We start from the raw sequence: 26,387 nt of genomic DNA, 5'->3' as shown, positions 1-26,387 counted from the left end.
TGAGTAGCAGAATGACATCTTGCACTGTCCCACTCCATCCCACTCAGGATGTGACTTATGCCTTTGTCTAGCATATTCACACTGTGTGTACAATATCTAAGATATTTTAAGACATCACATCCATACAACTTTTATTAGAGTATATTATTCTAATTGTTTATTTTATTATTGCTGTTGTTAATCTCCTGCTGTAGCTAATTTACAAATTAAGCTTTACCATAGGTATGTATGTATAGGAAAAAACATAGTATATATAGGGTTTGGTATCATCCATGATAGCAGGTGTCCATAAGGGGTCTTAGAACGTATCCCTCATGGATAAGGGGGGACTACTGTCCACTATAAATCACTATAGCTAAAACGTGGAAGCAACCTAAATGTCCATTAATGTTTGAATGGATAAGCAAATGTAGTAGATACACACAATGGAATATTATTCAGCCTTTAAAAAGGAAAGAAATTCTGACATACACTACAACATGGATGAGGCTTGAGGACACTATGCTCAGTGAAATAAGCAAGTCACAAAAAGACAAATACTGTACTATTTCACTTATGCGAGGTATTTATAGTAGTCAAAATCATAGAGACAGAAAGTGGAATGGTGTTTGCCAGGGGCTGGTGGCGAGGAGTGAGGAATTGTTGTTTAATGGGTATAGAGTTTCACTTCTGCAAGATGAAAATAATTCTGGAGATAGATGGTGGTGATGGTTGTACAGCAGTGTGAGTGTACATAGTGCCACTGAACTGTACGCTTAAGAATGGTTAAGATGGTCACGTTGAATATATTTTTCCACAATAAAAAAATTGAAAAAAGGAAGTAGGTATGTTGTTGTCAGAGGTTAGAGAGAAGGAGAAATGTGTTGTGACTGCTAATAAACAGGGATTTCTTCTGGGGTTGTGAAAGTTTTGGAGATAGATAATGGTGACAGTTGCACAATTTAGTGAATATATGAAAAACCACTGGATTGTACACTTTAAAATGGTGACCTTTAAAGTATAAGAGCTGTATCTCAATTGAAAAAATAAACCTCTGTTCTCATGTACTCAAGTAAAATTTACTGAGGTAAAATTTACATAGAGTAAAATTCATCTTTTCCAGTGTGTAGTTCTATCAGTTTTGACAAATGCATGCAGTCATGTAACCACCACTTTAATCAAGATACAGTTTTTCATGTATTTTGAAACCTCATTCTTTATGACAAAAACCCTGGCTCCACCCTACTATTCTATTAATCACCTTCTTTTTACTTTCCAAATACTGGTATATGTGGTCTATATCCACTACCTTGTTCTCTTCATTTTCCTGTCTTAATCCTCTACAATCTAGTTTCCACCATTGTCACTCCATGACACTGTTCTTTTTCTCATCCTCATTATTCTATCAATGATCCCACCAATATCACAATCTACTAAATTTGAGACTTTGAAGCAACCTTTGATTCTTCCCTCTCCTTTATCTCCCATATCCCATCATTGATATATCACTAAATTCTTTTCATCTTATTTTCATAGTATCTGTCATATACTTCTTTTTTCACAGCTACTCTTATTTCAGACCTTCACCTCACAGTTAGATTACTCCAATAGCCTTTAATCTTTCCTTTAATCCACCTCACTCCCTGTTGCCAGATACATCAACTGACATAATTCATGTAAAGCACCTTATAAACCATATATCAGTATGTAAGTACAATATACACTTGACTCTTGAACAACGTGGGTTTGAACTGTGCAAGTCCACTTATACATGGATTTAATTTTTTCTAATCTGCACATAAGTGCAGTTCAAACCCACATTGTTCAAGGGTCAACTGTAATTTTGATCCATAGTTGAGAATCCATATATGGGAAGGGCCAATTTAAGTTATATGCGGATTTGTGACTGTCTGGGTGGTTGGCGCCCCTAACCCCTTTGTTGTGCAAGGGTCAACTACTATATTCTTAAGATAGTGTGTCCAGTCACTCCTTTATTCAAGAATACACAATGAATTCTCATTGCATAAAGCATCAACTACTACTACAGAATGTCCCTCTATGACAGTTCTCAAACCTTCTTGGTTCATGGCACCCGTAGTGTCTCAAGTTTTTCATGGCACCCTTAAGTCAAAAGAAATATGTACCCGTTACATTTATTAAATAGTTAGGTACAAACAACTTAGTAAGTATTATGGACTAAAATCTAGAATCCATTTGAAAAAATGATACATATAAGTTGAAAAAATATTTCTATTTCATTCATAACCACAACTGTTTACTAATGGGAAGTGTATGCCTGTCGGGTACTGTACAATTTCTCAAACCTTGGAATCAGATTGGACACAGCTTTCTTCATTTCTTATTTGATATCGATTTTCATGTATTACTTGTTTTGTATCACAGCAACCACTGAAACCCCAGTTTCACAAAGATATGAAATAACCAAAAGGAATGCAGCAGATTTTGGTACATGGAATTGGGGGTAAAGCTATAACAACAACAACAACAACAACAACAAACTAAGAATGTGGAAGCTCCTTTAGGATTGGACAATGGGTAGAGGGTGGAAGAATTTGAGGCACATGACAGAAATAGCCTAGAGTCCTTGAACAGACTGTTAATAGAAATACGGATATTAAACACCCCACTGGTGAAGGCTCTGAAGGAAGTAAGGAGCATGGTAGAGAAAACACAAATTTCCTTAGAGAATACCAAAATCATTGTGAATGGTCTGTTAGTAGAATTATAGATGTTAAAGGTATTGCCGGTAAAGGTTCAGAAGGAAATGAGGAACATGTTATTGGAAAATTGGAGGGAAGGTGATCCTTGTTATATAGTGTTAGAAAGCTTAGCAGAATTGTATCCTACAGTTATGTGGAAAGCAGAACTTGTAAGTGATGAAACATTTAGCTGAGGAGATTTCCAAGCAAAGTGTTGAAAGTGTGGCTTGGTATCTTCTTGCTGCATATGTAAAATGTGAGAGGAATGACAGAAACTGAAGGAAGAACTGTTCAACAAAAAAGAACCAGGACTTAATGATTTTGGAAATTATCAGCCTATCGAGATTATAAAAGATGTTACAATTTTAAGATTCACTGTCAAGAAAGCATGCTCTAGAGAAAAAAGCCAAGCCTCCGACTGGACAACCTTTTGCTAGTATCTCAGAAAGATCAAAAAGTCAGAGTATTCAGTCATACAAAAGCTCTTTGAAAAGATTAAACACATGACTCGGATCTCAGCAGAAGCTAAGAACAGAAATAGGATTATCTAGGAAAGACCTGTCAGGAGCCTCTTATCTGATGGAGTGAATATCCATGACATACATGTGAGATCCACAAGGTTCTTGAGATAGTATACTAGCACAAAAACTACTAGATTAGACTAAAAGGGATGAAGACAGTAGAAAATGAAAGAAGGCCTTTAGACCTCCAAAAATCTCTAATCAGGAAACAGGCTGATGAAACTACTTAGCTGCAAACACATGCTACTCTTCATGAAAAATGAAAGATGATGCTGAGGGTGGAGCCACAAGCCCAAAGGGTAGAACCTTAAATCCAGAATATGAAGCTACAAGTCTCAGAAGATAATTCCCAGGCCTTTAAATTTAATGGAATTAGCTTGGCTGGATTTTGAAATTGCTTGGGACCAGTGACTCCTTTTTCCTTCAACTTTCTTCCCATTTGAACTGGAATATCTATAACTGGTATCCTATGCCTCACCACTGTATTTTGGAAGCAAAATTAAAAAAAAAAAATAAGACATGTCTATAGATGGAGAGTAATTTTACCTTAGGATGCATCAGACTCAGAGTATTGGTGAATACCTGATTTATATGATGAGATTTTGGAATTTTGAGCTGATGACATGGAGATGGGAGTTTAGACTTTGAGTTGCTGTAATAGTTGAGATTTGGGGAGATGTTGGGATTTTTCATGTGAGATGTAGGTGGATCTTAGGGGGCCAGAGGGCATACTGTGATAGGTAGAATAGTAGTCCTCCAAAGATCGTCTATGTCATAATCCATGAAATTTATGAATCTATTAGGTGACATAGCAAGGGGGAATTAAGGTTGCAGATGGATTTAAGGTTACTCATCAGCTGACCTTAAAATCAAGAGATTATCTTGAATCATCCAATGTAACCATTAGGGTCCTTAAAAGTGGAAGAGTGAGGCAGAAGAGTCAGAATCAGATATGTAATGATAGAAGCAAGGTCACTGGTGTGATGCTATGTGAACAGGACTCAACCTATCACTGCTGGCTTTGAAGATGGAGGAAGAATTGCCATGGGACAAGGAATGCTGGCAGCCTCTAGAAGCTAGACAAGACAAGGGAATAGATTCTCCCCTAAAGCCTCCAGAAAGAAATGCAACACTGCCAATACCTTGACTGTACCTCAATGAGACCTATATTGGACTTCTAACCTACAGAAATCTACAATAATAAATAAGTGTTATCTTAATTCATTAAGTTTGTAGTAATTTGTTACGACAGTAATAGAAAACAATTTCTATTATTTATAAACAAAAGACAAGTATCACTTCACTGTCCTCAAAATTTTAAAACATCCTGTGGCTCCCCTTTGGGTTCAGCTCAGCATAGTCTTGGAACTGTGGCTCTAGGACAGGGGTAGGCAAACTACAGCGTGTGGGCTAAATCTAAGCCATTGCCTGTTTTTGTAAACAAAACTGTACTGGATACAGATGCGCTCATTCCTTTACTTATTATCTGTGGTTGTTCTCATACTATGGCAGAATTGAGTGAGTAGTTGTGACAGAGACCACATGGTCCACAAAGCCTAAAATATTTACCTCCTGATCCTTCACAAGAGAATTTTGCCAATCTGTGCTCTAGGATACAGCCCTACTCTATCCATCTGACTTTATTTCCCTCTCTCTAGTTACATCCCTCTAACTTCACTCCCCATATTCTTACCATTCTGAGTTCCGGTCACTACCTTAGCTCATGCTGTAATTCCATCCTGGCTGTCCCCCCCTCCCTTTTCTAACTCCTGTATCCTTTAAGGCAAATCCTAAGTCATACCTGCTACCTAAAACCTTCTCAATCTGTTCTCTCAGGGCATTTTTCCTATACCACACCACTTAAGTTTTGATTGATCAAAAAGCAATTTTATTACTCTCTAAATTGTTTCATGTATGTGGCAATCCATGATTACAAACAGACTATAAGCTCCTCAAAGACAGTAACCATATCTTGAATTTCTTAGCCAATTCCACCAAGCCTAGCCACTGTGCCTGCAACAGCGGACTGTTCAGTTAGTATGTACTGGTTGTGTTTCTTAGGCTGAAATTTTGTAAGTTTGAGCTCTAATAGTTGCAACTGAAATCTGATATCCACAACTATTAAAAGTAATATTACAGATGATTCATCTGTAGACATTCCAGCAGTATGATGGCTGGTATCTCTTTCAGCAGTTGCAGTTATGGTATCTATAACACTCTTAAGATGAGTTTGTGAAAGCAGACAACCTTCTATAATCTCCCTTTCAAATTCTCTTATTTTTTTGAACTAAACAGTTTCATTTTATATTTTAAAAATTGAGTAAAAAAGAAAACATGATGCCAGAATTGGGATAAGGGTTATACAAATTTTTATCCTCAAAAGATTCTATGTGTGGGATAGTATACTAGTTTTTGTTTTTAATAAAGTGTGTAGCAGATATTAAGCTACCTAAGCCGGAAATCCTGTATGTCAAACTGAATAAACCTACTGGCGATGAAATATATTTGGATCCCCTGCAATCACCTCAAACTCATCATATTGAACCTAAACATTACAAACCAAGGGTCCAATACCTCTAAAATTTAAAAGGTAGATGAGGGTTTGACAAAGATGGTATAGGAAAGATGTTAATTTTTTAATATCTAAAATTTGAATTTCACAAATCTTAACTCTTAGCTTAATCACCAGAAAAATCACTATTCCTTTTACTCAAGAGAAACAGAATGCCTTGACTCTGAGACTTTTATCAAACGATGTCATTTATAAACTTTCAATCTTAAGAGTCAAGTCCTAGTCAAAAATCTCCACTACGGGCCAGACTCATAGTTAAAAGACCATTTTACTTTAAAACTGAGGGTCAGTAGTTACCATAACCATTGAGTAGCCATAGTGACCAAGAAGCAATTATCCTGAAATTAATTTGGGGTTGCCATCCAAACAGTTGTCTCTCTGTCAAGCACTAAACCTAAAATTCTTATGGTTCCAGATAAATTAAGGTACAACATTTAACTAATTTTGTTATAGTTTTGGGCACACAAAAAAAGGAAATCTGAGGAATTACTTTTCCCACACTCTAAGAAGAAAATTTCTACTGAGACTTTCAAGAAAATGACATAAAATGTTCTGCCTTCTTTCTCCATACTCCAAGAACACCTCTTGCCCTTTAATGTCCTTGCATATACTTCCCTCTGCATAGAATGTCCTTGCCCCATTTGTCCATCCAGCAAACTCCAATTGTTCCCTCAAGTTTGAGCTCAAAAATGATCTGCTTTGTGAAGCCTTCCTCGACTCTTTTAGGCATAATTAAAGTTTCTTCCCATTTTGTATATCTCTTCCATTAAAACAATCATTTTATAGGTATTTAACTTTCTTATTTGCATATATCTCATCCCATTTGCTCATAGGCATGAAGGATTCTTCTTTCATTCGTATGTCCCTAGTACCTGGCACATTCCTCCCCCAAAGTTTTAAAACAAACTATTACATCCTGACTTTACTATCTCCCAGTTCCTTTCTGAGTCTTACCTGTTTGTCTTACCTATTAAATCTAGATATGTCCATGAAAACACATGTCTTTCCTGCTCCTTCAGTAGTTTCCTCTCAATCTGTTCAATGGCTTCAAGAAAATCTTTTAGAACAAACTTCAAACTGCTGGTTCTTTTCCCCAAAATATATTCAATAACTTCAGGTCCACTCATCTCTTTTCATTATGATAATTCTAAGGCTCTTTGTTTCACCAGAAGTATGTTACTAAATGACTCCTATGCTCTTTCGATAATTTTTAAAGGTGAGGTTTATCTCCACTGGGCTCCATATATCATGTATCAGTAAGCTTTAATTCAAAAATAAAATCATTTTATCTCTAATCTTAGAAAATAGATTTGAAGGAATTCTCAGTTAATTTATCTGCCTGGCTTTTTTAGAGACATTTTTAGAGGTTTCAGAGAATAGAATCATATCTGAACAAACTATCAGAAACACTTCAGGTTGGGAGTGACTCACCGGTACTCCTTGGTGTACTCAAAGTCTTGTTTGTTGTAGGCAGGTTTTAAGAAATTGCACTCAATGACTCCGATTACTCCCACACCTTCTCCATGAGTTGGCTTAGAAGAAAAATATTAATTTCAACACTTACATTACTGTTGACTGCCTGGAGGTACTTCCTTTTGATTCCAAACAATAATAAAGAGGTTACATAACATTCATGGGCAAGGAAAGGCCAACAAGATCTAGAGAAACACTCAGAATGTACTTCTGGAACCTCTAGCAAACTCTAGGGCAGAGATTTTCAAACTATAACCCACAGCTTCCCTAGGGTTTACCAAGGATTAATAGTCTTCTCAACTACACCCACACTACATCCACTTTCATCTGTTTTATGTTCTGGGATTGCCATAAGATTTCATTCAAACAAAAAAAATGACACTGATAAAAAATCAAGGTTATATACTACTGTTCTAGGGAACTGAAACCACACTTCATCTGAAAATAATTTTAAGGATGCTACGTAATCATCACGCTCTATTAAAATAAACAATTTTTTTTTATATATGTAGGCTGCCAAATAACTACAAGTTGAGTCAGACTTACAGTGGTTATTTATTACAAGTTGATACAAAAGGTTTTTGGATTTAAAATCTTTTTTTCCTCTTTAATGGAAGGAACTGAGTCAAGGTGTAATTAGGCTGGCTCACAAACATGAGTTGTGTAAAGATGATATAACAGGAAGATCAGCATAGGCTGAAGACTAGCTATTCTGGTTCTTATATAACTTTGTCCTACTGTGTAATGTAAACTAGTTTATCATTCTTTGTGCTTTAGCAATCTTATCTGTAAAATCAGAATGGGATACTTATGGATATTCCTACTTTAAATTGTCATTAAAACATTGAAGATGATGGTAATATTTGTATAGCTCACTTTCTAAAGTATTTTCACATAATTTATCCCATCTAAATCTCTCAACTTTGTAAGTTGTAAGGTAGGCGAGGAGGTATAATTATTATTGTTGTTTCCATTTTACAGATAAGGAAAATGAGCCTCTGAGAAATTAAACAATTTAGCCAAGGTTGCACAGGTTCTACGTGGAAAAGTCGAGACTCAAATCCAGGTCATCAACCACTAAATTTTATGCATCTTCAACTCTGCCTTATTGTCTCCCCCAGAAAATATAAATAGCTACCTTCATGGCACACATGGAACATATGGCAGAGTTGCTAGTATTCTAATCCTACTTCTTATTAACACCTAACTAGAGGATGTATTCTGTAAAGTTCTTGGGTTCATTAATATTTATTAAGAATGAGAAGTAGAGGTTTTCAACACAAAATGGCTCACTGGAAACACAGAATTCCAGAATCAGATTTAACAACCATTGATGGGAGTAAAAGCCATTAATGACTTATCCCCTTAGGACATTTTAAATCCTCTTCCTACTCTTTTCAGTTTCCTGTGACAAAGAAACATTAACCACTCACCTTCACCTGGCATCCCACCTTCTCGAAGGACTTTATGAGTCGGTTGTTATGATACATCATTACTCCAAATTGGTTATTATTCTTGCAAGAGAACCCAAAAGTTATTTTCACCTGCTTATTCTGAGAAGAAATTCATTAAGGAGACAAACACCAGGGGCTTTAGCAGACAAAATGTTGCGCTCTATTATAGCAAAGAACATCAAACACCATTGAATGTAAATTGGTACAACCTTTCTAGAGGGCGTTTTAAAAATCTGTAGTAATAGCTTTAAAAATGTTCTTAACCTTTGACCAAGTAGTTCTTTTTCTAGGAATTTATCCTACAGAAAGAGTCAGGGAAGCCCATAAAGGTTTCTGAGTTACAGAGATTTACCAATTAGTTACAATGCAGAACAATATAAATAATTTAAATATCTGACATTAAGGGATGATTAAATAAATGTTGGTATATCCACATGGTCTATTATGCAGCTTTAAAACTATATCCTTGAAAAATATTTGGGAATAGTTCAGAATATATCAACATGCAATATCTAAAAATATGTATATATAAACATATACATGGAAGACTGTGAGAAAATATACTGAAATGCCATTGGTGATTTAAAAATTCATAATCACGAAACATTTCTCAACCTTGCTAGTTGCTCGGTTTACTGCTAGGTCTCTCAGATTCTGATAAAGAGTTGTAAAATGGTAGAACACAAACCTACACAAGTATGAGCAATAAGATAAGACCTGCTAATCATTCCAAAAAAATGAAAGTAAAAGCACCAAAAACCAAATCACTTTTAAAGGTAAAAGGCAGATGAATAGTCCTGTTGTAATATATTTCATGGAAAGAAGTTAACAAGCTTGGCTAGATGAAATAAAGAGAACTAATTATTATACATAAAACAAGAACAATGATGAGTCATTAACTAGTCTTATTTGATTTATAAACCAAAGTAAGAGTGTGAGAAAGATAAAGGGGAGATAGAGAAACCGAGATTTTCATTAAAACAATTACTAAGAAATCTTCATGTCCAAATGAGTTAAAAATTTATTTTTGTTACACATTCAAAAATGATATCCATGTGACAAATGGGTTAGGCATGATACGAAGTCATAATATAAGTGGGTACACAACACGGCAATGTTTGGCTCAGAACATATAATATTCTGGGATCCAGAAGCTCAAATCAAACCTGAAGAAAGACTCTATTCCAATGCAAAAACTAAACAGCACAAAACTCCCCCCAAATAAACAAACTAAAACTCTACACTATAAAATTAACATTTTAAAGATAAATGTTGTCAAATTCTTTCTATCGTATACTTTTAAAATTCTAAATTATAGGGTGGGAGGACCTTATAATAGGAGGTAGGAGGTTCCCCAAATTAGTATAAGGAGAGAGGGCAAGAGGAGGAAAGAGGCCTTTGATAACTGAGGAATAAATAAATCGGCATCAGTGCTCTTGTCCCTCAGTGATCTTGGGGTAAATTTTATTAGGAGTTTCATTTCGTTCTTGCATGTAGTGAATTTGTTTTACCCAAATTCTATCAGAGAAGGTAACTAGTTTAATAAGAAGGGGGAGTTAAAGAGTTAAGGCATATATAGAATGCATGCTTAGGAGTTGCCTTGATAGAAACCCATAAAAGAAAGAAGCTGGTGACAGAAACATGGTAAATATCCTGAACCAGTAGTTGGAAAACTGGCTTTTGACTGGCTTTGTTACACCTACGGCACTAAGATCCTAGCCTACATACAGTGATATTATAACTAATTTACCAACAGATACTAATATCACTAGCTTTGTTAAGTTAGGTTTGTCTACAGTTTAAAAAAAAAAAAAAGAAAGAAAAAAAAGAAAAACTTCTCTTAGTAGACAAGGTATTGTTCCCCAAAAGGAGAAAATCAATCTGCTTACGAGTAACAATAACACAGCTTATTAAAAGAGACTAACGATTCCTAATTATTGGTCAAGGGAATAAACACAAAGCAAGATAAATAATGTGTTTGATAAAGTAAACAAGAGTGTGTTTCTTAGTCCAAGAGCTGTGCTTAGTTACTAGGAAATAACTTACAATAGCAATTCTTCATAACTGCTTACTAGTTCTCAACCTTTTAGTCTTTTTTTTTTTTTGCTCAAAAAGCCATCAACATAGATGACCCTAATTTCCCTAATCTTAAAGTTTTCCCAAATGTCTGAAAGTCATTCTCAGAGCAATGGTGGGGGCAGAAGTGAAAATGAGTAATAACTTCTCTGAATGGCTGCCATTATGAGAAGTACCAGGAAATCCATTATCAACCTCTAATTTCCACTATTCTGACTTCCATCAACATGAGTATGGACTTGTCATGACAAAAATCACACTGTATCCAAAAGATCAAAACATTCAAGTCAACATTCTGCTTACTTCAATAAATGTAATATATAACAAAATTCTAATACAAACCAAATGGTGTGGGTCTTAAAGCAGAGATTCTCAAATTTGGCTACTCATGAGAATCAGCTGAGAATTTAAAAATAAATGTTTCTTGTTAAAAAAGAGATTTCAGAATCTGAACCAGAATCTTCAAAGTCTCAGACTTTTGTATTATTTTCATAATTTCTAGGTGATTTCTGATAAAAATGGTGCATAGATTGATATTTAATAAATACCTCCACAGAGTACACTGTAATAGGATTTGTACTATAACACATACTTTTGAATTGGAAAAGGAAAGGTTTTTGTTTTTCTGTGCCAGCTTTGAAATCTAATCCTGAAATGAAGAGATAAACTTCACACAGTTGTAAGGATACTGTGAATGTAGGTTTATATATATCATATGCCACATTGGCCAGGCTCTTGGCAATCAGCTGGGTAGTCACCTTCTTTTGACGCAGAAAAATTTTCATTCGTGGCTTCATATACAGAATACTACAAAATGCCTATGGAACAGTGAAAGGAAAGTTAATATATGATATTGCCAATTCTACTGACATTCCCATAAAACACAGCTAGCAACTGAGGACTATTCTGGGCAAAGATTTAGCTCAGTTTCTATATCTTGTTATACAATGTCAAATTCCACACTAAAGTGCTGCTGACTACATTCACTAAACTGCTTCGGTGGAGACAGTGAAAAGGAATCCTAACGCAGGGCTAAAAGGCTGTCATCTCTCTGTAACTAAAGGGAGATCCTGTCCTATAGATTTTCATGTTATAGGAAATCTTACCTCTCATTGTTGAAGAAAAACCACTCTTACTCACCCGTAAAGAATACTCTGTTTCTGGCAGCTCAGCAGTAACACCACCAGTCTCTTTTTCTTCTGTGCCAAAGTCTGATACCAGGATGTCATATTGATCTGTATCAAAGTCCAACTCAGACTTTCCATCTTTATTTCTGGGTAAAAGAGACAAGTACCAATCTAACAAAAACTGGCTCCAAAGGAAAAAAATGCACTAGGAACCCAAGAGAAAAGAAACAATATGAGCCCAAAACTCAGATACCTATTTCCTTCCCTGACTACCAGTGCTTAGGAAGTGCAAATTACTTCGTTTGAAGACCACACAATATTTATGGTATTTCCAGTCTAAACAAATCTACTATGTCTCATAGGTGGCAATGCTAAGTACAGAAAGAAAGGGAAAAAAAGGAAGGTGGGTATGTATGTGATCGAATAAATCAAGTGGCTGTCAGCTATCCTCGAAAAAAGGAACTTATAATAGATCCCAACTTTCAGGGTATTGTTGGGTAGGTCATTCAACATAATTTTCCCTAACAATAAATAGGTGAATCAAAAGCTACTTCTTCTAACTTCAGCAATAGTATAAGGGCTAATGAGATATCGAGATTCCCCCAGATCTAATCTTATTTCTTAGAAGGAAAAAAATAAAAGGTTATAGAAACAGCATATGTTTGCCAGTCCTCTAGAGTATCATTTATGGAATTATCATTAAAATATAATAGTATTCATGTTCCTTTCATAAAGACCTTTCTTCTTCTCATAGTCCTTTTGGGCCACTTAACTTTGGTCCATTCCAAGGCCCTGGACTATATCACTAACAACTTCAGGAGAAAAAGCCAAGACTCATCTTTGTTCCTAGAAAAAACTTAAAAAAAAAATGATGGGTTATAGAGAAAACATATATAGCAGAACAGTTTCTCAAAGTTGTTCTGTGGAACAGTAGTCCCCCAAAATACTCTTAAATGAGGGCAGGAGGTGGGGAGGGAGAGAGAGAGATAGAGAAAAAAGAAGAAAGGGAAGGGAAGAGAAGGGAAGAAAGAGGAAGAGAGAAAGAGAAGAGAGAAGGAAGGAGGGAGGGAGGGAGGGCAAAAGAGGAGGGAGGGTGAGAAGAAGAAAGAGAGGAAGGCGGAAGGGAGAAGGGGGAAGGAAATGGAATGGAAGGGAAGGGAAGGGAAGGGAAGGGAAGGGAAGGGAAGGGAAGGGAAGGGAAGAAGGAAGGAAAGAAGGAAGGAAAGAAAGAGAAGATAGGTTGGTTGCATGAGCAAATAAAATTGAGAAATAATTCCAGGCTCTCAGAACCACCTCAAAGGTCTAGTGATACCTCCAGCCATACTTTAGGTTCTGCAAGCTCTCAGAACTGCTGTGGTGAAAATGCAGCTCCTTCTTCAGGGCTGGACCATAGCCATTATGGTATGTAGCTTGTATAAAGCCCATGTCACTACAATATTCTGGATTTTCTAGGATACTCCTGTTTGTTGCTACCTACTCTAACACATACTCTGAGGAGGTTCCTTGTCCTCCTTGCCCATCATCACTCACCATCCAAAGAAAAGGGATCTGGAAAAACATTTTTTGAAACTGGAAAATACTGCAAACCATATTGCTCTCTTAAATATCTTCAGTGCATAATGTAGTAACATTTGCATATTAAAGCCTCTGAGAAGTCCTATAATTAAGCAACACTGTAAACTTGGTTTAAGCCAGCTTTCCCCAAAGTTAGTTGACCACAGAACCCTTTATTTATATAACACCCAGTACCATATAACTGAGAAACAATGTATGAAGAAAACAGTCTTTAATGTGTTTAAATCACTGGAAATACCTCAGAAAAATGATCCTTTATATTATTTGAGGTTTTCTCAGTAGGACAAAGGAAGATCTAAATTAGCAATGTGTGAAAAACCTCCTTAATTTTTTTTAGTTGAAAGTACTTTCTATAAAAACCAGCATGGTTTTTACATAAGTTTAACTCAGCTAAAAAATGAGGTGAAATTCTTGACTCAAGGAGAAAAAGAATGAATATATCTGATACCAGTAACATCTCTATTTTATATGAAAGGCTTTTAAGTTTAGTGGTCACAAATGTATTCTACTTGACGTGATTAAACAAATGATGTAGCCTAGAGTATTTCTAGATTGTTTTATTAGCTCTCAACACATTACCTGAAACCAGCCTCATTATAGTTCAAATTTATCTGTTTCAAAGATTTTTCTACTTCTAATCCAGATACTCTAAAACACTAATAATACCGACGTCATTATTTTTAAAGATCAGGTTGTGCTTTGTTACCCTAACTAATGTCGCTTTGTGTACTTCAGTTTCATTGTTAAATAGGTTAAACTATCACTTACCTACATCAAAACAGTGTTTATGGATATGAAATAGATATTTATAATGGATTCTGAAGATTTTAGAATAACATTGAACTACACTGATTATCTGTGACAATAATAGCCTCAGGATATGCATGTCTCTACCTTATCAAGCTCCACATTTTACTAATAAGAACCACTACCTCAAATAGAGCTAAGAAAATTATGGAAAAGTACGCAATGAGATATGAATACGTATCAAAATTTATCTACTCTGCCTCTCTAGAGATTAAAATGTGCTTCATCATATTATTTTTGCTTATTAGACTGTATCACTCTTAGAATACTATACCTGCGGATATTCCAAATGAGAACACGAGTGCCTTTTTTGCCTGGGATGGCATCAAACTGGGACAGCAGGTCATTTTCTCTGTTGAAAATTGAATAGTTCAGGATGGCTTCTAGGCTGGGCAAGGAGTCCTCAGTAATAATCATTTTTTGTAAAACCAAATATAGTCAAAGGAAAATTAATATTTTAAGAGGATGCTATCGGCTAGGAAGATTTACCTTTTGGGTTGCATGTTTGGACAAAATATAAACAGAGACATAAAGCATGGGCATTACTGCTACAAAAGAAAAGAAAGGGGAAAATAAAAAAAGGTTGTTAAAGACAAACACAAAAACCAGTCACCCCTGTAGAATATAGCTTCAAAAATACAATGTAAATAAAGACAATCCTATATTTAGGAAATAAATTAAAGGCTGAATTTCCAGACTTTTCGGAAGAAATAAGTTCAAACTTTACTGCTCTAGTGCTTGAGTCAAGACACCTGGTATCTAACAGAAATAATAGCTAGTCCAGGTCTGGGGAAATGAGCCATTCAGCCATCAGATAAGGGGATGAATAGAATGTTTCTAGGGGTATAATGCAAAATGTAGCTACCCTTAGGGGTTAAAAAGAGAACTTTACCAAAGGAGTGGTGGTGGTGGTGGTGGTGGTGGTGGCAGGGGTAACAGATCAAGTCACATAACAATGACAATTCCCATACATCAAAAACATTTCTAAGCTTTGGTCAATGGTCCACTTATTTTCGAAATTTATTAATAGGGGGAAATACCAGTTAAATTGAAGACAGCTGAATAAGTCTTTAAATATTAAAACTTAATAGCTGGATTTGACTTGAAGAAAAAAGAGGTTTCTATCAAAATAGTCAGATTAGACTAATTTTTCACCAACATTCTCCATTTCGAAAAAGGATATTGTTTTGCTGGTTGAATGGAACAATTGGTACAATAACTGCCTGGGCCTGGACACGTTCCAGGTAGGTCTGTGACAGGAGTCCAACAGTGAGAGTACCCCCATTCTTGGTGAAGACAAGCGCATCCTTTCCTAGTCGCATGGAGCCTGACTTGAAACCATTACCAAAGACCCCGATGGGACACTGGCTCTTCTTTATTACTTTATCTGTAAAGCCAAAGCTGTAATTACACAAGAAAAAAAAAGAAATCAGAAAAAAAGAAACCAGAAAGGTAAAAAGCATCTTAAGATAGATGACAGGCAGAATGTTTAGCTTACAAATGAAGAACACTTGTAAAAAGTTCCCCCCTTTTTTCTTACTTCTGATACCTCTGGGCAAAACTAGTAAGTTGAAAACGTAGGAAATTACTATGGAGTAATGAGACTGATTTTCTGGTGTGCTTTATGGATACATAAACACGTCTACTACATTAGAGTCACACTTTATAAATGTAAAGGTGGCCTCGTTTCACTAACAGAGATAGCTGGAGAAGGCCACGGGTGGCTGTCTTTCTTGTCTAGATAAAATGACTCTGACTGCTATTAGTAAGGTTAAAAGGGTGGTTATATCAGAGTACACCCTAGAGAGGGTAACAAAAGCACCAGATAGTGGCACTGGTTACAAGTACTAGACTAGGCATCCACACAAATCTAAAAGCCAGAGGACACATGCACACACACACACACACACACACACACACACACACACACACACACACACATATGCCCCCTTACAATTTCAACTCTCTACCCAAAATACAACCCTTCCAATTCTTACCCTCTGCTCCATCTGCTGGGACAGTTTATTGGAATGTGGGCAAGGGATAAAAATAGGTAGTTCTTCCTCTGAATATCCTCAAACAGCTGCAGTATAAAGTCTGTCTTGTTATATTAAGGGCTTTTCACTGAATCAATTCAACAATTTCTCTAGCCCCTTATGATCAGCTTAATCTCGGGGCCAGATCTTTTATCTTTCATATATTCTCCATTCAAACATATGACAAAATAATAGAACCAAAAAAATTAAAGATATGAAATCTAGAAAATAATGATGATCTTCCTCAAATACCTTCCCTCACCACAAATAAAACTAATTTTAACGACTGTTTCTCTCCAGATTGACTAAATTTACAATGTTGTACACTACCATTCATTCGACAAATATTTGCCAAGTACCTACTATGTGCTGCGCATTGTGTTAAGCACTGGAGACACAACACTGAATAAAAGAGACATGATTCTTGCCAATGTGGTTTACAGTCTAAGGAAAGATTTTATATATTACAGATTAGATGCTTCTCCAACATTAATAAAATAGACACTCTATATGTCATATCTGAGCAGCTTGGCCTTGGATCTCACTCTTTTGAGCAGGGGTGAGTTGCCTGGTTTACTCTCTAAGAGCACCACCTTTTACTTTTATATTTCAAAGTGCTATATGATAATACCATTAAGTCTTTCTAGAATAGACACTTGACAGAAGCTTTGTGTATCCTACAAGTAAATCTAACCACAGGAAAAGGCAATTTTTAGGGCAGTAGTTCCTTTGAAAAATCCCAAAAGAATCTGAGTTTCTGCTGTCTATGGGCCTTAGTATTCCAGGAAATAAACTTAGAGAAGTCAGTAAGATTCAGGCATTCCTATTCCTCTTGTGGAAGAATTGGCAAGAAAAGATACAGTCATTACGATGATTAAATTATATGCTGTATGCACACTACAGAGCAGTATTCAAACTTTAATTTTAAACTAACTCTAGAAGTCACTCTGAGAATTGTCATGTGCTATCCTCTAGGTCTACTTTAGATCTAAAGTAATATCTAAAATTCAGGGCTCTTCATAAGCTGTAACCTACCATGTGAAATGTATCTATATGGATATCTGGACTTAAACTGTCTCTAATGCCACAAAAGCTTCAATTAGGTGGTCAAGAAAAAGCAGTGAAAATAGGGAGACTATATTACTCTTAATTTCCTAGCCATCCCTGCCTCTTCTACCTTTCCTTTGTAAGTATAAACCCTCATTGTGTTACTTAGTTTAGGGCTATCACATGGCTAAGGTTAAGAAGGTAAGCAGTAGGGCAGGGCCAGAACCAGAAATAGAAAAGGATAAGAATAATGAGAAGAGAGGAGCTGGAAGCTCTGGATGTTGTTGTGATGTTCCACTTAATTCTTCCCGTGTTCTTTTATTCCACTTAACGTTCCCATGTTAGGTCATTTTTTTTAACTGAAAACAGAAGAGTGGATGCCAAATACCAATCAAATAACTAATATAAAAGCCCTCGTAATAAATAGTAGAATGGTAGGAATGAGTTTTATATGGTTTGGTATAGCACACTCATTTTCCACAGAGATATCTTGGCTTAGACAGGTGGTTCTTCTTCACTAATAAGTCCTGTTCTATCCTCTTGTGTAGGAGACAATGGTGTTTACACACCCAGGGGGTTTGAATACCAGCTCTTTGAGTGGAATCAAGGAAGACAGCAGCTTGCTCCTGAGTTCCTTAAAATGTCAAGATTCTAGAATATAGAGATTTTGTATTTATGGGAGAAACTATTGCTGCAGTTACACAACTATTTTATTAGCCTGAAAATAGGAAGAGTAGCATAAAGAACTGGAAAATGTGGATAGGATTATAAAAAAATGTTATAGATCAAACAAAATTTCTGTAGGCTTAATAATTTCGCATGACTATCTATTATTTTTTCAAATATAAAAGTAATATGCCCCAACCCCCCGAAATATTAATATGTTTAATAATATTTTTCAAAGCTACCTCTAAAGTTCAATCATTTGAAAAAGAAATTGTGGTAAGTGGAATCCTTGGCTAGAAGTTATGATTGGATTAAGTGATCTTTTCTCAATACATGGGACCTTCTAATGGATTCAAGTATGTTTTAAGATACCATCAAAAATAAATCCAGCATAATTACTCTACATAACATAGGACTCGTTGAAAATTTCTCTAAAATTAATTTTTAAATATGAGGGAAAATCGCCCAGCTCAAATTGCCATGATGATGCCAAAAAATTCTATGGCTAAAGAAGTTTCTGACTGTTTTGGTCTGTTTTGTTCCTTGGGAAAGGAATGAAATTTTAAATGGATGATACTCATCCTCCACATTACAACTCAAATGTTATGTCTTCAGGGTAGTACTTTTTGAGTCTAAAGATTAGAACAGATCCCTCTAGTTATACGCACTCATAGAAACTGTACTCTTCCTTCATAGCACTTATCACCAGGTGGGAGAGCCTATTTAGTTGTATCATTAGTCAATCTTTTTCTATATTTCTCACTAAACTGTCAGCCCCTTGAGAGCAAGGATCATGTCTGTCTGGTTCACCACTTTATCTCCAGTGACATTCATATAGGTGTTCAGTAAAAATCTGTTGAATGAATCTAAAATAAAAATTGTAGCAATTATTTTGAAATTACCCGCCTCCTTCCTCCTGCCTTGTCACTCTAAGCACTGACTTTCACAAAAGTAGTTCCATGACAAAATGAAAGGCAGTAGGATTTGCTGCGCCCACCATTTGACACCCATGTCTCTGGGATAAAGTGTAGAGGGAAGGAGTCATTAAGAAGATGGCTTAGGGAGAAAAAAGCCAATACATAAAGAATTAGATACATAAATCTTTGCTTCTATCCCATCTAAAATTGTATTTTTCTTAATATAAAATATTAACTTGAGATGAAAGTGACGCTATAAGTTAAAAGACAGGGCCAGCTCTATAATTCACCAACTTACTGGACACATTCTTATCTCATTTCCAGAAGCTTTCCTCAAATATTCTTCTAATTATGAGGGTCTGAGACACAAGGTACACAGACTGTTGAGTGGTAAAACCTAACCAAATTTATAACTGGTTATGCCCAAATTTCATTCCTTTTCTTTGACAGATCAAAGGGATTTCCCTACAAACAGGGTTACGGAATCAGAATAGCTTCAAGGAGAACTACAACCAAATGAATGTTTTACATTTCCATAGTTTGAAGCCCTTTCCTCCTCCACAGAACCCCTCCATTGTTATTCATGCTTCATATAGTAGTTCAAGAAGCCACCTGGAGAGTAATCTACCTCATCTACTAAAAAAGGAAGAAAGAAGAAAGGAGTTAAGGAAACGCTCATGCTCATCTTTCACTGCGTGACATGTAAGATAATAAAGTAAGAATTTACATTCTCAACTACAAACCTTTTCAAGTAATTAAATGGACCAGAGTGGTAACAGAAATCTATATCACCAGGTTCAGCAGTTAGAAAAGAGAATTTCCTAACTTTGCAATTCTACTGCAAAGCCTTCAAAGATTGTTTATGAATGCCTTCTATTTATCGTTCACGGGGCTTGATTATACCCAGGTATGTTCATGGTACTAACCCCCAAATCATCCCAATTATAATACTCCTGATCTAAGAGTGAGTTTAGGTTAATAAAAATGGAGGTCTCAGACCAGTGAAGGCCTCCCGGTCTTTACACTTGCTTTTCTCTCTGCCTGAACTCTCATTCCTTGCCCCTTGCTTTTACCTTGTGAAATTCTGCTGCTCACCCTTAGATCTGAAGCATAAAAATACTTCATCTATGAGCCTTTTCCTGATCTCCTGGATCAGATTAGGTTTCTCTGTTGATTTATCCCATTGCATCCTATATTTTCCTCTCACACTTATTTTTTAATGATTACCGCTTAATTGTCTGAAGTGCCAGCTAGACTGTAAGTTCTCTGCGGGCAAGAACAGTGTCTATTTCATAACCACTGCCCTGGCACATAACGGATGTTCAATAAATACTTGCTGAACAAATAAAGGGAAAGTAAAATATTAAAGAAAATCATTAAGCCTTAAATAGAGTTCATGAACTCAAGACAAGAGAAAAAGAATAAAGATATTTGTACCTGAGCATTCGGTGTAGTTTATGAGGTGTCATCCCACATCCATCATCAGTAAAGGTCAAACAAGGTTTATTCTTGACCTCCTCAACATCTATGAAGACCGTCCTGGCGGATACATCTGGATCTACAGCGTTATCTGCAAAAGGTAGAAATCTGTGATATTAGATCTCTTTTTCTAATACTCTATTAAAATTTCTAGTTCAGTGCCCTTCAGACATAGAAAATGTCCTTTATTCCCTTCACGTGGATGTCCCAGGAAGTGAGCAGGAAGCATTAATGGTAGTGCACTTACTAGGTTATAGAGAACAACAGATATGATAGCAGATGAGGTTATAAGCTAATTTCTAGAATTTATATAATGACTGATCTGAAATCTACCTTCCTCCCTTCAAACTTCAGGGTCTGTGGGAAAAATAACTCCTCATATATACAAAGCATTTTACTCGGTTTTAATTTCTTTACTTTTTATCTTTTAGCCACGTTATTGCTCATGTACACATAAAGTAAAGGGTGGCTGTGGAGAAGAGGTGAATCGCAATTTTGGTATAAACAGATGCATATTACATACATTATAGTTTATTTGTGAAAAATATATTTTCGACTTTTTTATATCACCTCCTCTGTTAAAGAACACAGATATCATCACCATCTCTGTTTATAGCCTAAGAGGTGTTAAAAGAATTAGGGGTTAAAATCAAAACATTTAATTGCCTGCCTCGATCCCAGCAATGGTAAGAAGCTTGCTTAGAGAAAGAGGGATTCTACTTAGGTACTACTCTGTAATATTAAAGGTGAGGCAGTCCAACCCTCATTAAATGGAGGGCATAGAATTAAAAAATAGAGAAAGTTTCACGATTCCTCCTGAGTTAGGTCTTCATAATGGGTCATTTAAGATTCTGAAGACATCAAATATAGCCATCTTCTAACATATGCACCATGTCCATAACCCCAGAGCGTGCCATTGACTAGTGGCCACATCTTTTTGCCAGAGGTGCTAGTTTACATAATTGTCAGTCACTGACACATGCGGTACAGAAGTCTCATTAGGACTCAGTGGCCAAAGTGGCAGTTTGTGCCAGCTATTGGATAGGTTCCTTAAGTACTCCTGTCTCTAGTAGCTCTTTAATCAAGACTGGGACCTTCCCTTCCACCCTCTTCCCTTTCCCTACCATCCTATACTGCTTTACTGATACCATGTGGCTGGGCTGAGAGATCGAGCTGCAGGGCTGGCTGTACATTGGTCCCACTACCACTGTTGAAATTGTGGCATTATATACTGGGAACATCCCTTACAAGCAAGAAAAGTATTACACATATCCAAAATATCAATTTCTACAACACGATTAACTGTATCAGTTATAACTACTTGGATCTGTTGAATGTTCATCAAACAAGACAGATTAGTTTCAAGGACCACAATGACGTCACCAGAGTCAGTGATAAAACTGTCACTGATTGTAACCCGAAACAGTCTTAACAGAAGGCATCACCCATGGTCCCAGAAGGGGGTTAAGAGGTCTGATGTAGTCAATCTTTAAGGACTGGATGGGCCCAAAACTCTGTGTCATGTGGTAAATCAGGGGGCCAACTTTTTTTGGTAGGAATTATAAGTTTGACATGTAAGAGTGGCTTTATTAGAAATACATGTTTTACTTTGTATAAGAGGCGGCAGTGCTTTGTTTTTGTCTTTTCCTTTAACTGACAAGAGGATTCAGAATTATGAAGATGCCTACATTATTTCAAGAAACTACCTGGCAAGCAGGCCCTGAATTGTTTTAGGACCCATCAGTCACTCCCGGTGGCAAGAAGCCAGGGCCATTGAGACTGATACCTTTAACTTGTCAACTAACAGGACATCATTTCTACTTTGAAAACTTCAGATACAGAGAAAATTTTTCTAACACTTTATGAACATTCACAGTTCAAACATATAACATATCAATTGTAATTGCAGCAGTGCATTCAATGAAATCAGCTTGTAGGCCTCGCACAAAATCACTTTCACTTTTTTCCTCTTTACCCCAAATTTTGCCCAAACTTTTTACTAGGTGCTGTTTTTACAGGAACACAACAAAGAGTTTTAAGATGGGCATTTAAGGAGTTACAAGGTAGCAGCCAGGAGCAGCTAGACATTTTATCCTCCTGACTGGAAGCTGGTGGAGTACGGGGGAGAGGGGGCATGCCAAGAGGCCAGGGTCAGCTGGAGCAGCAGGGAACTAGAGATCTGCAGCTGGGCTGCAGCAGTATCCAGCAGCAGTACGTACAGCTTTGCACTTAATTTCAGTTTTAAGTGGCATTTCACTTGGCTTCAACAAATAATAATAACAAGATCAGCCTCAACAATGAACTTATAATAATAAAGCACCAATCTCACCTCTTGCTGCTTAACCTTCCAAAAATTTATCCACATTTAGCATATGCTACCAGATCCCAGGGAATCTATTTTCTCCTATGGCCCAGCCCACCCAGCCTTATGAACAGGTCGGACACTGAGGGAACCCCTGCTCCCCTCCCCTCATCCACCACTTAGGCAAGAGCTGCACTAACAGATCCTGGGATGTCTTTATCCCCTAACCTCACACAATTTCATGTGCTATCAGATCCCAAAGGGTTTTAACTCTCCTAACCTGGCCCATGTTACCCTTAGTGGGAGGACCCTACCTCTACCTCCCCTTGCCCACCACTTAAGCAAGAGCATGGAAAAACCAGATCACAGGCGATCTATCTTATCCCTTAACGTGGTCCATCCGATCCCAGTCTTCTAAAAAAGCATTGAAATAGAAGCCTTGCACCTCATCCGAACCTGAGAGGCAATGAGAAACTGTCCCATAACAGCCTCCCTGGAGAAGCAGGATGGTGAGTGGGGAGATGGCTTTGAGATAGCACTTCACGAGCCTCCCATCCTCTTCTGTCCCAGGAGGCTGGCCTATGTGGATTCCTGCAAGTTCTTTAGGGCCAAGACATCTTGCAAGTATCTAAAAGCATTCTCATCTAAAATTAAGGTGATCATCTTCTGACACAAGCTATTGTTCTCCTCTGTTCTCTCTATATACACACATAGTGTCAGCATTCAAATGACCTCGAGTTTGAAATTTGAAAGTCATTTTTCATCCCTCCCTCTCTTTTACGCTATACATTCTCTAGGCTCTCTTACGTGTTGCTGTTTCTATTCTCACTGTCACTTGCTTAGATTACAGAGTATTCCCTCTCATTTGGATCATTGCGAGAACCTCTTAATCAGTCTTTCAAAGCCATATCTCTCTTCTCCAACCCACCTTATACACTGCTACAAGATTAACTTTCCTGGTGCACAGCTCCGATCATGACATTCCCCTGCTCAGAAAACTTCAGACTAAAAGGCCAAACACCCAAACCTCCCAGTCACAACCTGATCCCAGTTCGCCTTTCGAACCTCATTCCCTACTTACTTGGAGTGAAAAGACCTATGTTTGAGTCCTGGATCTGCCACTTGCTAGACATATAACCTTGGAAAAGTCAATTAAATACTCTGAGCCTCTGTATCCTTATCTGTCAAATGATGATAATGATGATGATGGTGATGATGATGATGATGATGATGATGATAATAATAATAATGATGATGTCATTTACCTCAAAGGGTAAAGTTAAAAATGTATTTGTGAAAGCTCTTGAAGGACCTAGAGTTTTGACTGTGAACTCCATGCCCTAATTAAACATAACTACTCAGTATTCTTCATGCCTTTGTTCATGCAGTTGTTCCTTTTGCCTGGAATGCCCTCCCCTCCCCACACCCATATCCACATGTTCCAATCCTTCAAATCTCAGCTCAAATGTCACCTCATCTACAAAGCCTTTCCTAATCCTCCTCTTCCTGGTAAGCTGGAAGTCATCCCTCCCTCCTCTGAACTCACACAGTACTCAGTATGTATATCTTTGCTGATACATCACTTTCTATTTTGTTGTTATACAAAGCATAAACCTTTGTACATATTTTATCTCTCCTACTAGAAAAGTGAATTTTTGTACCTACCATGGTGGCCTTGCTCACAGTGAATACTCAATAAATATTTACTGAATGAATGATTCACTAGAAAATGCACAAATGGAGGAGAAAACAGTTGAAGGGAAACCTAAAATGAAAGCTCTGGATTACCAGTTAACACTTTGCTCTCTCTTTTCTTTATTATTAATATGACCACGAATACTTGTGATTTGGTTTTAAACCTGTGTGTGTGTGTGTGTGTGTGTGACGTGTGTGTGTGTGATGTGTGTATATATATACACATATATATATACACACACATATATATATACACACATATATGTGTATATATATACACACACATCACACACACACACACATATATATGTGTATGAGTGTATATATATATATAAAATACACATAAATACCTGTACTCATATGGGACATCTTGGGCCAGGCTTGGGTTCTTTAAGTTAATGCTTAAGACAAAAATCACATTTATGCAGAACTACCAATGGAACATACTTTAAATCACTAGTAAAATTCAGTACACAGTCTAGCATAGATACATAAGGTTTCTGCACAGTGTAACTGAGCTAACAACACATTTGTCTTCCATTTCACACTACATAAATTGTTACTTTTCCCTCTTTTATTTTTTTGTAAATTACATGCACATAGAGCTCATTCCACGGTGCAGAGTTTTACTCAAGGCACAGTGAAAAACCTTAAAGATATAATCTCTGTTCTCTGGCATTCAAAATGTGTTAATGTCACTTTTTTCCCCCTTTACCTCTAATGAACAGTCAGTCATACATATTGTAAGCATTTTGTGTTACGGTCAAACTAATTATAAAAGTTCTCTGTCACCCTTCCAAATAACTCTCTTGACCATCTCCTGCTGTCCACTGACTTCCTGGACAACTCGCACTGCATGGCCACACCAATTGCTTAAGTAGTGACTGGGGCTCATTTGGGGAGCTTTGAAACCATTTTTGAGATTGTGTTCTGTGCTACGTGGCCCCATAAATATCTCTTTCTTTCAATTGTTGAAACGTTAACGATGTGCTCTGTGTGCTGCTGCATTTTGTCCCGGAATGCTTTTTTCTTCTTTGCTTTCCACACAGTTTTTAGCACACTACTGCAAAAGCTGGTGTACTTGGTTGGCTTCAAGGGATCAATTGAAAACGCTTTAAAAGCAAACATCGGTGGAGCGAGGTTAAGTGCTCAGTATTCATTCCAGCGGTGTGAGGGCGCTCGTCGACCACAGACCCAGCCCTCCGTAGTCGCAGGGAGCCAAATGCACTCGTGTCATCTCTTAAGAGATGTCCCATCATTCTCAGATTCTCTGGTCCCCAAAGTTCAAGAATTTCATTTTGCAGCCCTTTCCTCATGACCCTACCCGGTGCACTACAATGCTCACTGACTAGTTTGGCGCCTTCCGTCAGTCGCCGTTCCCTGTGGATCCCAGCTGCCCTGGGGTCCGATACTTTTTCGCATATCCTTCCGATTATTAGTCCAGCTCTTCCAAAGTGCCCGGAATATCACGAGCCATAAAGACAAGCCACACAAGAGTCCTAACTCTTTGGAAGCACCTTGTTTCCTCAGCTTTTCCCCTAAACCTTGTCCCTGGCGAGAGTCGAACCCCTACTCCGCCTGCGAAGCCGGGGCCGGTCCCGACGCCCCCACCCCAGCTGCGGCCGGCCCCGCGCGGCTCCGCACATTCCTCTAGGGTCCTCGGCACCACGTTGGCACCACTGCCTCGCGGGATCGCGGCCAGGCCCGCCCTCGCCACTCACCTAGCAGCTCCGCGATGGCACTGAAGGGTCGCGTGTGGCTGCTGGAGTTGCTCTGTAGGTAGCGGGGGCTCATCTGGGGGCGAGAGAAGGTCCCGTCCCGCGTGAGGCCTCGGCCCGCCGGGCTCTCCCCGCGCGACCCCCACAGCCCCGGGGCCCGCGCGCGTCCGCCCCCTCTGGCCCCCGACCTACCGTGCTCAGGCGGATCCCAAAGGCCTGCGGG

At 37.6% G+C, this 26,387-nt stretch overlaps 1 protein-coding gene across 3 annotated transcripts in view; it reads right to left on the bottom strand.

Moving 5' to 3' along the window:
• The window catches only part of MORC4 (MORC family CW-type zinc finger 4), a 50,862-nt gene extending 24,481 nt beyond the window's left edge, over positions 1-26,381 (bottom strand). For 2 of the 3 annotated variants that reach the window (XM_011380994.2, XM_023523831.1), the window contains exons 1-9: positions 26,357-26,381; positions 26,168-26,240; positions 20,408-20,540; positions 15,488-15,705; positions 14,579-14,726; positions 11,936-12,068; positions 11,485-11,613; positions 8,699-8,818; positions 7,224-7,324 (exon numbers count right to left, since the gene is read on the bottom strand). In XM_011380994.2, the coding sequence (XP_011379296.2) occupies positions 7,224-7,324; positions 8,699-8,818; positions 11,485-11,613; positions 11,936-12,068; positions 14,579-14,726; positions 15,488-15,705; positions 20,408-20,540; positions 26,168-26,240 (1,055 nt within the window). In that variant the 5' untranslated portion in view covers positions 26,357-26,381. The remainder of the gene's footprint in view (positions 1-7,223; positions 7,325-8,698; positions 8,819-11,484; positions 11,614-11,935; positions 12,069-14,578; positions 14,727-15,487; positions 15,706-20,407; positions 20,541-26,167; positions 26,241-26,356) is intronic. The other variant, XM_023523832.1, reaches the window with a different exon arrangement.
• Positions 26,382-26,387: the final 6 nt, after the last annotated feature.

This window comes from Pteropus vampyrus, unplaced genomic scaffold, assembly GCF_000151845.1.
Source record: "Pteropus vampyrus isolate Shadow unplaced genomic scaffold, Pvam_2.0 Scaffold419, whole genome shotgun sequence".
Classification (NCBI taxonomy): Eukaryota; Metazoa; Chordata; class Mammalia; order Chiroptera; family Pteropodidae; genus Pteropus; species Pteropus vampyrus.
Note: the sequence above shows the minus strand (reverse complement) of the source record. Positions and strands in the feature narration are given on the sequence as shown.